At 31.3% G+C, this 15000-nt stretch overlaps 1 protein-coding gene across 1 annotated transcript; it reads right to left on the bottom strand.

The window, feature by feature from the left end:
- Window positions 1-12130: 12130 nt before the first annotated feature.
- On the bottom strand, window positions 12131-13647 carry LOC144893332 (uncharacterized). Its single transcript, XM_078783737.1, has 4 exons — window positions 13525-13647; window positions 12683-13114; window positions 12403-12596; window positions 12131-12311 (listed from the first exon to the last, which is right to left on the bottom strand). The coding sequence occupies exons 1-4, from the start codon at window positions 13639-13641 to the stop codon at window positions 12170-12172; spliced, it is 885 nt and encodes a 294-aa protein (XP_078639863.1). The 5' UTR covers window positions 13642-13647; the 3' UTR covers window positions 12131-12169.
- Between the last annotated feature and the right edge of the window lie 1353 nt (window positions 13648-15000).

The following is a 15000-nucleotide window of genomic DNA, read 5'->3' as shown; positions in this document are numbered from 1 at the left end:
ATAGGGGTAAATTCCCTTTTGTGTTAGAAAATCTTTATCTGAAAAATACTCTGAAAGACATGGAAACTCTTTTAGATTTTGAACCAAGTTAGCCAATGGACTTGCCATGAATTTAAATGTATCAAGAAATCTGATATGAGTAATAGGAGATGTGTGAATTGTTTTTGTGAATGAAATGTATTTCTGATCTGTGTTAGGAATTGCTGAAATGTGTCCAGATGTCTTTGAAAGTTCATTAATAAATAGATGCGTATCATAATGAGCGTTGTTATGAAGAAAGACAGGAATGAAAGAGGGGAGTTGATAATTAATATTACAACTTTGATGAGCTGGACCTCTATATTTACCAGTGAGATGACAATGATCTCTAACCTTTAGACCTTCACCAATTTTTTCCTCACAAATATGACAAACATTGTTTTTTCTAAATTCCCTTTTCTGTTCACTCGTCAAGGACATTGGTTTATTAGTTTCTCTCATTATCTTGGTTAATCGGACACAGTCTTTTTCTAGTCGTTTCACAAACTCCTCTGGGGTATTTGAGCCTCTATACTCCTCTAACTTGTTATATTTATCACCAACGGATGATTTGATATAATAACAAAAACCGCAAGGAGTATGTTTTTGATATTTATTTGTGTATGAATCTTTTGGATCTGGAGAAGCAGTATCTATTTTTTCTAGAATACTTTCAAAATCAGCATATATAACAAATGGATGTTTGATCTTTTTATTTTCATCTTTGAATGTGATATTTGAGCCTTCTTTAGGCATATTGATTACCGTTGATTTATGTTCACCACAATAATTTGAATGTTTATCTAATCTTTCTTGTGTATGGAAGAAGTTAAGACAACGCAAACAAATATATATTTTATTTGTTCTTTTACATACTTGTGGTTTTATTAATTTAGCAATATCTTTAATGTATGTATAATGTGAATTTTCCTCTGAATTAAAATATAGAAGATTAATATGAGTTTGTTTACAATTGTCAGAAAGCTTTAAAACCTGAATGCTGTTTGTTTCTGTTAGACCATAAACATTAACTGATAAATTATTTATCTTTTCAAATTTAGGAATATCATTTAAAGCCATCGGAAACTTTAGATCTTTCGTATTTAATGTATTCTCATATTTTTTATAATGAGATACTCTTTCATCATGAAAATGTGGAGGATGTAAGTGTGCTAGAATAGACCAGAGAAAACATTTATTGTCTTTATTTTTGATATTGATAACTGCTTTTCTATTTTTGATAACACTGGGTAAATCAATGTAGGAAGAAGCTTTTAGAGGATCTGATTTAAGAATATGAATGTCTATGTAAATAATTTTTCCTATATTGAAGCCACTTCCTACGATTGAATTATCCACATCTTGCTCTTGTTTTATAAGTTCATCATAGACTCCTGATGTTTTAAAATCTTGATATGAAGATATAAAGTGTGGCTCAGTTCTCATGTATGGTGTATCTATAACTCCTTCGTCCTTTGTCATTTCTAATTTTACTCCCATATAAAATTTAAGTGGTTTCATTTCTTTTAGTGTTTTTTCAATCAACGTTTGAACAGCAGGTTTAACTATTTCTACAGCATCAACTATAGACTCTGGTTCAGGAGGTTTGAAGTTAAAGACTCTTATTTTAATATGTCCTTTGAATGCGCCATCAGAGTTTTTAGTTGTGATAAAATTTGATAAATGTAGAATTGTTTTAAGATGTATTTCGAAGCCTTTCTTGAGGATATTTTTATGACATGCAGAACAGTGTTTTGTTTCCTTCTGAATAGGAGATAGTAGGTGAAGTAGATTAAATGTGTGTTTGTTAGTTTTAAGGTGTCTTTTGTATTGTTTATATTCTTGTTCACAAACGTCGCAATACGTTGCTTTGATCATATTTATTTATATAGTAAAATTATACTTAAAACAAAGTGCCTTTTTTAGAGGCTTTTTTAAAGATGAAACTGTGCTTAAAGTAAAACATCTTTGAGCTTTTCAACTCGTTTTATGTATATAACTTTACTTAAAGTAAAACATCTTTGAGCTTTTCAACTCGTTTCATGTATATAACTTTACTTAAAGTAAAACCACCTTTGAGCTTTTCAACTCGTTTTATGTATATAACTTTACTTAAAGTAAAACACCTTTGAGCTTTTCAACTCGTTTTATGTATATAACTTTACTTAAAGTAAAGCGTCTATGTATTAGCCAGAAAGTTTAGATACTCTAGTTCATCAATTTCAATTTCACTATCTGAGTCATCAATAAAGCTACTCTCATAACTATCATTTGAACACAAACTATTAGTATCATAACTATCTTCAGATCCTAGACTCTCAGTATAATAACTCTCAGAGTATTGACTGTTAATATCACTCATTTACATACCATTAAACTTCCATCAATATCTATATATTTTCTTTCATTAGAACTAATAACCACAATATTTTTTACATTAAATGTTATTTTCAAATAATCTCTAATAATCAGAGTACGGAATGATAGTTCACCACTAATATTCATATTATTAATTTCACCCACATCTTTGGGTCTATTAAAGAATATACAAATGTTTCCTCTAGAATCGTTGATGGTCTTATCATTCATTTTCAAAGCTTCTTTATCAATGACCTTTTCAAGCTTTGAGTAAATTGTTAGTAGTAGTGGAGAAACTTTTGTCAAATTTACTTTAATAGAGTTATTAATTAACATAGCTTGTCCCGTAAATTTAATAAAAGGACACATGTTATTCTCCATTATGGGTTTAATCCAAAAATTTCCATATTTATCTTTGTTCAATTTAACATCTTTGACATATTTTTCTATATCTTCCACCGAAGTAGAGATTGATTGAAATTTGTCTTTTGTGTTTTGAAACATTGTATTTATTAGCTAATAAATTTGCGTTTAGTTTAAGTAAAGTTATATACATAAAACGAGTTGAAAAGCTCAAAGGTGTTTTACTTTAAGCACAGTTTCATCTTTAAAAAAGCCTCTAAAAAAGGCACTTTGTTTTAAGTATAATTTTACTTTATAAATATGATAAATTCTGAAGGATATTTAGAATTTCCAGACTCTCCATATGATAAATTAGAGAATTGTCCGGCTTGTGGTAGAGTGGGGCTTAATACAGAATCAGAAGCATATAAACAATGTATTTTCTGTGATTATCTTCTAATTAATGATAATAAAAAATATAGAAAAATATATAACTCTTTTAAATTAGAACCAAAAATGAATTACTTTACAAGATTAATAAGAGAGATGAATGTTAAGTATTATGGTGATAATACACCATTTCTTACAAGGGAAGAGACTATTTGTATTGAGGAAATGTATAAGGGTTTAATGATATTTATTATTCAAAATAATTTTAATGGAAATGTTAATACAAGATACTATATAAACAAAATAATGGATTATTTTGAAATTAAACCTGAACTCAGGATAAAATATAGAGTTTCTCAAAAAACTCAAAAAAAGTTAGATGACTTGTTTTCCAAATATATAAATGAATGATTTTTTACCTGTTTGGGAAAATAAGATAAAATTTAATAACCATAAAAATCTTCCAAATTCATTGAGATGTCTAATAGTCGGTTCAAGCGGATGTGGAAAAACCTGTTTACTTTTAAAGATGCTCCTTAGTCCTAATTTTTTAGATTATGATAATTTAATAATTTTTACAAAGTCAAGTTTTCAACCTGAGTATCAACTACTCTCACAGGGTTTTAATGCGGGTCTTAAAAAGGAAGACATTATCGGTTTATTTAAACTTCAAAACAAACTAAATGATTATAATATTGATGATATAATACAATTATTTTGTGATACACAGAAATCAAAATCAAAACCAAAACCCATAACTTGTATTCTCAGTGATAATACGGATGATATACCTTCACCTCAAGATTTAGATAAATCAAAAAATAACCTCGTTATCTTTGATGATTGTGTTAATGAGAGAAACCAAACAGTAATGGATAGCTACTATACAAGAGGGAGACATTCTTCTTGTAATTGTATTTATCTTAGTCAGTCATATTTTCAACTCCCTCGGCGCTCAATAAGAAACAATGCTAATACTTTTATTTTATTTAAGTTAAATTCAATAGATACAAATAATTTTTGGAGAGATAATTGTTCTACATTACGTAGTAAGAAGGAATTTGAAAATAATATGAAACACACGATTGGAAAATATAAATATATTGTTGTGAAACAAGATGAGATACTAAATGATATTTTTCAATAAATAAATACAGAAAATGAATACCGAAGAAAGAGTAAGAAAGTTTAAAGAACATCAAGAGTTGGTTTCAAAAGTTGGAAAGCAACAGGAAGACATAAAGAAGAAAAGGAGACAGAAACTAACTGGTGAAGAAGCCTTTGAAAGAAAACAAGAGAAATTTTTTAAACCACTTTTAAAAACTCAACAAACGATTTCACCTACAGTTCCCACGGTAGAATTTACTCCAAAAAAATTTCAAATGCTCAAAGATTTTAGTCAAATGACAGAGCAAGAACTTGGAGAATTAGAATATGATGATGAAGGATTATTTCGGCATCTTGAGAAGGTAAATAAACTTTCCAATTATATTGTAGAAGCTCTTCAAAACAATGAATATTTGAAGGGTTCAAAAACCAGAGCAGGTCTCATTCCAACAGAAGAACCAGCACAGTTCCATCTTGTGAAAGAAAAGTTATTGATATTTAATGATAAATTGGTGTTCTTAAGTTCTGACCAACCAAATGTTGAATTAACCCCAAGATTAATGTTTCTTCTAACAAAAGATGGACATTCTAATTCACCTTATTTTGATGAACCGCTTGATATGGAAAGAGAGGAAGATAGAGAGTATATTGAGTTGCTAAACGCACTTGATTATGGAGTTTCTGTTGCTGGTAAAAGTAAGAAGAATGAGAAGGAGAAACATATTATTGATGCTTTAAGTAAGCTTGGTTCGGGTGTTAGTTTTCTTCCAAATGACCCATCACAATTAGTTAATAGGTTATTATTGTTGTTAGGTAGTAAGAAGGCTGGAAACAACAATTGTTTTAATGAAGCATCCGCCATTTTAGATCAGTTGATGAATATGAAAATAATTAATAAATGTCAATACAAAGATATTTTATTAGATATTAAATAAGATGAGAAGCACAATTCTTAGTTTTAATTTCACAACGAGTGATTACACAGCTTCATTCCCTTACCCACTACAACTTGACCCCAAAAAAGAATATGAGGCTTCTTTGTTGTCAATGGAGACTTACAATACCCTTTTTAATATCACAGAGAAAAACAACAAGTTTAGTTATAATCCAGGAAGTGGATATAAAACTATAACTGTTTCACCCGGTGCTTACGAGATTTCTCAAATATCTTCAGAAGTCTCTCGCCTTATGAAAGAAAAAGGTGATGAACCAAAAAATATTGTAATAGATATTCAAAAACACACTTCAAAATCAACTATTAAACTTAAAAATAATTATAAAGTTGATTTCACGATTGAAAATTCGTTCAGAGAGCTATTGGGGTTCTCTTCTAAAAAGATTGAAACTAACGGGACGTCTTACAGTGATAATGTCATTCAAATATCCTCCGGTATAAATTCAGTATTAATTCATTGTGATTTGATTGATGGTGCTTATAACGATGGAATAAGAACAAATACAATATTTTCATTCAGCGCATACTCAACCCCGATTGGTTATAAATTTAATATGGAACCAAAAAATCTTGTCTATTTACCTGTGTCAGGAAAAACCATATACAGAGTAAATTTTAGGATAACCGACCAAGATAATCGTATGATATCCTTTAATGATGAAATTATATCCACCAGAATTCACCTACGTGAAGTTTTTCAATAAATAAATAATGGTTATTGTGAGAAAACACGAGTTGGGAAAATATAAAATAATTACAGGGGATGGGATGTTCCTTTCACCATACTATAAGGGTGAAGGTATGTTTCTTGGGAGAGGATACTATAAACCAAAGAGACAACGGGGTGTGGGACATCAATTCAGAAATAAAGGAGATGGGATAATTGATACTCTAATGGGTATTGGTTCAACCATCCTTAAACATAAAGACCTAATTGGTTCAACTGCTTCAGCCGTGGGCTCAGTTGCGGGTGCTATAAAGAGTATAAAAGATGCTCAAAAGGAGTCTCATAAATTACAAGCAATCAAAGAAATTAAAAAAGGTAAAACTCAACTATCTTCACAAGAACGACAAAAAATCATTAAAATACTTGGGTCAGGGTTTCAACGATTTTAATGCTATATAAATACAAGTATGGAAGCGATTGATAGTATCTATGATTTGGATGATACGATTATCATTTCAAACTCTACTAAAAAGGAAGACTATTTTAAGGTAAATGCTATAACAGGAACAGACTGGAATTCAAACGGAACAAAAAGTTTTGAAATAAATAATCAACAAACTTACTTGAATATAGCTGATAGTTTCTTGCTGTGTAAATTTAAATTCACTAAGGCTGCGAATAATACTAATGCTACACTCGTAAATGATTTCTTCTGGAAAATGTTTGATAGTGTCCGCCTGTATATTGGAACACAAGAGGTTGAAGCGGTTGATTATGTCTCTGCTATATCTGAAATGATGAAATTTACACTATATTCGTTTAGTGATAGAATGGGTAAGGGAGCTGTTGAAGGTTTTATTCCTGATATGTCAACGGGAACAAATGCTGACCCTGGTTATAGTCAAAGGAAGTCAATGTATAATGATGATACAAAAGCAGAGAATAGTTTTACGGTAGCAGTACCTCTGAAAGGTATATTTGGATTTTGTGATTATGATAAAGTTTTGTATGGGCTTAAAATTAGATTTCAACTACAAAGGAATGATAATGTAAATAGGTTGCTTTTTGGGGATGAAAATGCTTTTGGAGAAAATAATAAATTTGTTATTAATGATTTGTGTTGGTATATCAGTGAATATACTCCTAATCTTAAAACGGAAGAGATGTTAAATAGAAGACTTAACTCAAAGAAACCGCTAAATGTATCATACCTTAAAAGAAGATGTCAACACGTTAAACTGGAACACACTACCTACACTTGGAATTTGGGTGTTCTTGAAGGAAAGCCACGATACCTCTGGCTCATTTTTAAAAAACCAGATGGAGAGGAGGGTACTAATAAGAATAATGCGCTGAGTGATAATGCTAAGGTGAAACAACTTCGGGTTTCTCTTGATGGAACATTTTATCCGCGAGATAGATTGGAAATTGATTGGGAAAAAAATGATTATGCGGAAGCCTACAAGTCCTACCAAAAGGTGTGTGAAAGTAATGGTAATAATGAACCTATTTTGGATATGGTTGCGTTTAAAAAACTTTATACAATCTACGCAATTGACCTGAGTTCTCAAAAGGAAACTATAAAGTCTAATAGAGTGGATACTTCTCTATACATTGAAAGAGGAGAGAATGAAGAAGTTGATGCTTATTGTTTGCTTTTGGAGGAAACAGAATTACAGATTAATACAGATAATGGTGTTATGATTAATATCACATAGGTTTTTTCTCATAAATAAATGGTAGGGGTATATGTTAATCAAATCAATCTTGATAAATTAACATCTTGTATTCAAAATCAAAAGCCTTGTATTATTAATGTTAATACATTTCAAAGAAAAGGAGCAGTAAGAATTGATGTTTTACTCACAAGAGAGCAGGTGAAAACACTAAATGATGCTGGATCACTTAAAATTAAAATGACAAAACCTATGTTAAAGAAATATTCAATAGACGAGTCAAGAGGAGGATTTCTCCCATTTCTAATTCCTTTATTTGCTGGTTTAAGTGCGGCGGGAGCATTGACTGGTGGTATTTCAGCAGCGATAAAAACTGCTAACGAAAGGAAGGCACAACTAAAAGCTCAAAAAGAATTGGAAAGACATAACAAGGAGTTGGAGAAACAAATTAGTGGAAGTGGTGTAATTGTAGATTTTGCTCAAAAACTTGAAAGTCTACCTGATAAAGCTAGATTGTTAGTTGGAGATATGCTTTCCTCTATCGCTCAAGCGGGTGTTAAACTAACTAAACGGGGTAATGGATTGTATCTTTCTCATAAATAAATGGATAAATGGTTTAAACAATTTGGAAAGAATACAACGTCAAATATAGAACTAGCTAAGTATTGTAAAACACTAAAAATTGATAATGTGGTTATTTGTATGAGAGATGAATTAATACATATAAATAAGAATACAAAGAATATTATTATGAATTTAGACACACAGAATGGTTCTCATTGGGTTTGTATTCATAATAGTCAGGATAAATATTATTTTGATAGTTATGGTATGCCACCACCTGTTGAAGTAATACAATTCTTACAGAATGGTGTTTATCAAACATTTCAAGTTCAAGAAATTAATTCTAAATGTTGTGGTCAATTATGTTTATATGTATTATTTCAACTCAACAATAATGAAAATTTTTATGATATCATTTTTAATCTAATATAAATGACTTATGTTGGAAAAGATGGTTCTATCTTTGGAAAATCCTCTCAGGATATTGATTTATCAAATTATTATACAAAGGCACAGGCTGAACGACAAAAATATAGTGTAAGTAAAAATATTAATATGAAGAATACTTATAAATTAATCAATTATCCAAACCCTACAGATGCGAATGACTTAATTAGATTAAGTGATTTATCACAATATATATTTTTAAAGAAAACAGCACGTTTTGTTAAACAAGTAAAATTTACAACCACAACACCTGGTTATACTGACCATACACCTTTCCTCATTGAATTTAACTACCTGCTTACAATTGAATTTTATAAAGAAGGACATTTAGTTAATATGCGAATTAATAAATGGGGGTATGATATGCCTGATTTAGGGTATAATTGGTCTTTTTCAATAAACATAGAAGACCTACATGATTTAAATCAGTCTCGTAAAGAAGAATATTATCCACTTGGTGAAGATAAGGATTTATGTGGAAGTACAATTAGTAAACAACAAATACGTGATTTTAAGAAAAGAAAAATATATGATAGTATAGCGATGGTTCGCATGACAAAGAAGGAAGGTAATGAGATAAGGATAGAAAGCCGAGGAATACAAACCGATTTGGTAGTGGGAAGATGGGGTGGTATTACCTGTCATAATATTAATCTCACATATATTTCTGATACATAAATGGCAGGAAGAAGACTACAAGAGAATTATAATTTTTGTATTCAAGGATACCTACAAGAAAAGGGTGCTCGGTATTACATACCTTATGATTTGGAGCATATACATGGGAATTTTGTCATTAAAAACTGGCCTTATACTGATATTGTTAAACCCACAAATAGAGACTTGTTTAAAATATTAAATAAAAATGAACTTCTCAAAGTTATGAAATATAAAACTCTTTTAGAAATCGTCAACAAATCTTATTGGTATCCTATTATGAGAAAAATAATTATAGATACAAGAATATCTCAAAATCCAGATGAGTATATGTATAATATTCTTTGGGGTTCAAACTCAAGGGTAGCAAGGGATGAGGAAGGAGTTGAAGAAGAGAAGGAGGAAAGAGAGAAAAAGGAGAAGGAAAGAGAGAAAAAGGAGAAGGAGGAAAGGGAGAAAAAGGAGACGGAGGAAAGGGAGAAAAAGGAGACGGAGGAAAGGGAGAAAAAGGAGAAGGAGGAGAGGGAGAAAAAGGAGAAGGATGAAAGGGAGAAAAAGGAGAAGGAGGAGAAGGAGAAGGAGGAGAGGGAGGAAAGAGAGAGGGTGGAAAAATATAAAAATATGACCATTCCTGAGATTAATGAAAGATTGAAGGTATTACGGCAAATAAATAAATCTCAACGCACTGAAGAGGAAAATAAAGAATTAATGACTCTTACGAACATATTGGTTTTTAAATTTGCTATAATGAATTCAGAGCGCAGATATACAACATATAGTTGATGATGTTGGTGTTATTGACTTTAGTTAGTTTTATTTGTAAATAAATGGAGGAGAGAGTGAAGCCATTTCTAAGGATTCTTTATGTTTTAAAAATCAAGATAGAAATGTATATGTTGAAAATCAAAAAGGTTTTGGCACTATGTAGGACTTTTTCTCATAAATAAATATGAGTTATTGTCTCAAATGTAAAAAGAAAACTAAATCTAAAAATATCTCTTATGTTAAAGCTAAAAATAATAGAGTTTATCAAAAAGGAATATGTCAAGTGTGTGGCTCTAAAAAGTGTCAATTCATCTCTCCTAAAAGTGGAGGAGACATACAAAAGTTTTTGTCAGGTAGCAAATTTACAACAACTGGAATTCCAGGGGAATTACACCTTCCAGGGTATTCTTTCTGTGGCCCAGGAACAAACTTGGATAAAAGATTAGATGAGGCTGACAATCCTAAACCTTGGTCTAAACCTACAAATAGGGTTGATGAAGTGTGTATGAAGCATGATATTGCTTATGGGAAAACCACTACGTTGACTGAAAAACATAAAGCCGACAGAGAAATGTTGTATAATTTGTCTTTGATACAAAATCCAACGTTGAGAGAGAAAGTTGATAGGTTTATTGTGAGAAATTTGATAAATGCTAAATTGAAACTTGGCCTTGGTTATTCACCCTCAAAAAACTATTAGGCTCTCATGATGTCATCAAGACTGAGGAGCTTTTGGCTGATGAATTACATAAACCTATAATCACAAAGTTTAAAAGAAGGAAAGTTTATTCTAAATACACCGACCACATATGGTCCGCTGATTTAATTGAACTAAAAAATGATAAGGGATACAAGTATGCTTTAACCGTTATTGATTTGAGGAGTAGATTTGCTTGGGTTGTTCCTTTGAAAAACAAGAGAGGTTATACTCTGATGTTAGCCTTCCAACAGATATTTAATAAAAGTAAAAGAAAACCAAAGAAACTGTGGACCGATGAGGGAACAGAGTTCTATAACAAAATATTTATGAAATTTCTTAAGGGGGAGGGTATTAAATTATACAGCACCTTTAATGAAGGAAAAGCAGTTGTTATTGAGCGTTTTAATCGTACTTTGAAAGAGAGGCTATATAAAAAATTCACACAACTCGGTTCTCAAAAATGGGTGTATTTAATTCAGGGTATTGTAGATAATTACAATAATACCGTTCATTCATCAACAAAATCAAAACCATCAGAATCATTTACAAAATTAGAATATGAAAAGGAGATTAATTTGAGAAAACCGAAGTTCAAAGTTGGTGATATTGTAAGAATATACAGATGGAAAAGCCATTTTGAGAAAGGTTATACAAAAAAATGGACTAATGAATTATTTAAAATCGTTGATGTAATGGATACAGTCCCTTGGACCTACAAATTATATGATTTAAATGGAGAAGAAATCTTAGGGTCATTTTATTCACAGGAATTACAAAAAACAAAGCTGATAACCCTTGAAAATAATAAATAAATAAAAAAATGTAATGGGGATACGTTTTTAAATCTGTGAACCCCAAACACAGAATCCCACAACTTTTTAGTTGGGGCTTAACTTTTGTGTGTATAACGGGGATACGTTTTTAAATCTGTGAACCCCAAACACAGAATCCCACAACTTTTTAGTTGGGGCTTAACTTTTGTGTGTATCATGGGGATACGTTTTTAAATCTGTGAACCCCAAACACAGAATCCCACAACTTTTTAGTTGGGGCTTAACTTTTGTGTGTGTGTGAGTGGGTCATAATAATGTACAAACCCTAACCCAACCCCCACATTAAAACACCATATTTGTTAGTCAAAACAACTGAATCCATTACATCAACCATTAAAAAAAGTTCTTAACTCCATCTCTTTGTATGACCTTCCAATTCTATTTATCTTTTCCCAACTTTTTTAAAACAATTCAATGATAATATAAGATAAATGAGTCTGTGAGGTTTGACATTCATTCAAAAATTCACCTCACATCCAGAACGCTAACCCAACCCAATCCCTAACCCATCCCCATCCCTTACCCAACCCATCCCTAACCCTCACATTCAAAATCCCAACCCTAACCCAACCCATCCCTAACCCATTAACCCAACCCCATCCCTAACCCTCACATTCAAAATCCCAACCCTAACCCTAGCATAATCTTTTTTTCCTTTTCTTTTTTTAATACGTATTTCAATATTTTTTTTTAATGTTTTTTAATACGTATTTCAATATATATATTTTTCCTCTTCCTCCAATTCTGTCTTTCAAGGCTTTCAAGTTGGAAAAAGTAGAAATGGGAAGAAAGTATTTTCCAGCATCTTCTTCCCCGAACTTTCTTGATATTGCTGAAATACATGTAAAAAAGAAATATATTACTTATCTAATATTGAATGAAATAACATATACTTTAATTGATTATTAATCAACTGAACTTACCTTAAATCAAACGTCATTAAAGAAAGAACATTGTTCATTGCTTTAGAATCCAAAGAGCCTCCAAGGTAAAACTCTTTCGTTGGATTATCAAGGTAAAACTCGTTCTCTTGGTCATGGTCTTTAAACAAATCGATCATTTCACCCCAGGTTGTGGCAAAAGTGGTATTTTCATTTTGAATCTCAGATACAATTTCCTGTGAGAGAAAATAACAACGTATTAATTAATTATTTTTTACATTTAATACACAATTATTATATGTATATTAAAATAAAATATTACCTTCATTGATGAGAAATTTGAATCGAGTTTATCAAGGTGAAGGTTTAGCTCCACACAGCTAGAGTCTCCAAAACGAAACCAGTTTTCAAAGTCTCCAAGGTAAAACTCTTTTCCTAATTTTATGAAATTTAGTGAGTCTCCAAGGTAGGCTCCACAGTTAGAACCATCTAGGCAGACCTCATAATTTGTTTTTCCCAAATTTAGTGAGTCTCCAAGGTAGGCTCCACAGTTAGAACCATCTAGGCAGACCTCATAATTTGTTTTTCCAAAATTTAGTGAGTCTCCACGGTATAACTCTTTGGCTGGGTCATCAAGGTAGAACTCGTTCTGTGGGTCTTGGTTGTTCAAAAGGTCTTCAAACAAATCAATCATCATTTCACCCCAGGTTGTGGCAAAAGTGGTATTTTCATTTTGTATCTCAGATACAATTTCCTGTGAGAGAAAATAACAACGTATTAATTTAATACAATATTATTATTTATATAAATCAAGCTCTATGAATATTAAAAGAAACTTTGCTGACTCTTGCACGAGTCTTATCTAAAAAAAAAAAAAAAAAAAAAAAAAAAAAAAAATACAAAAAAAAAAATACAAAAAAAAAAATACAAAAAAAAAAAAAAAAATCCAAAAAAAAAAAAATCCAAAAAAAAAAAATCCAAAAAAAAATAATATATATATATATACAAAAAAAAAAAAATACAAAAAAAAAAATACAAAAAAAAAAAAAAAAAATTCAAAAATAAAATATACAAAAAAAAAAAAAAAAATACAAAAAAAAAAAAAATACAAAAAAAAAAATACAAAAAAAATAAATAAATAAATAAATAAATAAATAAACTTACCTCCATTGATAAGAGGTTCGAGTCCAGTTCATCAATCTGAAGGTTGAGCTCCACACAGGTAGTAGGACTCCAAGGAATGTCAAAGTTATCCAACTCCTTTTCAGCATAGTAGTCCATTCTCAAGTGAAGCAGAAAGTGTGTTTGAAAAGGCCTGTGTGGTTAGTGCCTTTTATAAGAAAGACTGGGTGTGTCATTTCCTGTGGAAATTCCCTTGGGCAAGTGTGGGCAAGTCTGGGCAAGTCTGGGCATGTCTTAACTGGAAATGATGTAATGTCTCAACAGAAAATGATGTAATGTTTCAACAGAAAATGATGTAATGTCTTAACTAAAAATAATGTAATGCTGGAGAGTTTATAAAGTGGGTGGGCTTTAGTAAAACGTGGGCGGGGCCTACCAAAACGGGGCGGGGATTAACAAAAAGTGGGCGGAGCTTAACAAAAAGTGGCGCGGAGCTTAGCAAAAAGTGGCGCGGAGCTTAACAAAAAGTGGCGCGGAGCTTAACAAAAAGTGTGTGGCACAGGACCCGAACATAATCAATGATCAATGAACAACAATGATCATTGATAGTAAGAGAAAAAGGCCCATAAGACCAAGGGGGTCAGGAATAGAGGTGTTAAGGGGAAATGAAGAAAAGTGATGGTGAGAGGGAAATTTACATGGAAGTGAGAATGATCATAGGTTCATAAGGCTAGAAGGATTATAGGTTCATAAAGGAAGAAAATCATAGGTTCATAAGGCGAGAAGGATCATAGGTTCATAAGGTGAGAAGGATTATAGGTTCATAGAGGGAGAAATAGAGGTGTTTATGATTTTTGAAAAAGACAAGGGGTAAATGACATTAGATAGGGATTTCCCATGTTAAACGGAGGTGTCCCAGAAGCAACATTTATCACCTACTCTGCAGTGATCAACATATTTGTCAAAAAAATTTTTGTCAAGTACCAAACAGCAGAAAATCAATAGGTATTCTCTTCTGGAAGTTGTGACGTCATGAAAAGCTTTAAATTGCCACTTTGTTTCCCAAATTTTATTTTTATCAATTCTTATTTTTCTGAAGACTTCAATCCGTGAAAAATTACTTCCCAAGGAAAACAATGCAAATAAATATGAAATTCTTCGGTTGGTAAAACACTGGATTATGCCGGTGGGATCCTGGATTTGAACCAGAGATTCATTACAGACAGAGTGAATAACTCTTATCAAATGAAGCGATGTAACCACTCAGCCATGCCAGCGCTGATTCATTCAGGAATTATATTTATATAAGTACTTTGTAATGAACCACAATAACCACAACCAGCGTGGTTTAAGTCATCCATTCATTTACTGGACACTGATGGAGAAAATTAAAAATATTTATGATTGTGATGATTAATTTTTAAATCGGGTTACCATATTTGAATTTCAAAAAGGAGGAGACACAGGATAAAAAACAGACATAGAATCTGACAGACAAGACAGACAAAGACAGAGAAA

The sequence above is a fragment of the Myxine glutinosa genome, chromosome 8, assembly GCF_964187855.1.
Source record: "Myxine glutinosa chromosome 8, kmMyxGlut1.1, whole genome shotgun sequence".
Taxonomy (NCBI): domain Eukaryota; kingdom Metazoa; phylum Chordata; class Myxini; order Myxiniformes; family Myxinidae; genus Myxine; species Myxine glutinosa.
Note: the sequence above shows the minus strand (reverse complement) of the source record. Positions and strands in the feature narration are given on the sequence as shown.

Excerpts from the sequence above, each read along its gene's own strand:
- LOC144893332 (XM_078783737.1), bottom strand. The coding sequence starts at position 13,641 with ATGGACTACTATGCTGAAAAGGAGTTGGATAACTTTGACATTCCTTGG. Across the intron at positions 13,115-13,524 it reads CGAACCTCTTATCAATGGAG|GAAATTGTATCTGAGATACA; the intron begins GTAAGTTTATTT and ends TTTCTCTCACAG. Across the intron at positions 12,312-12,402 it reads TTAATGACGTTTGATTTAAG|CAATATCAAGAAAGTTCGGG; the intron begins GTAAGTTCAGTT and ends CATGTATTTCAG.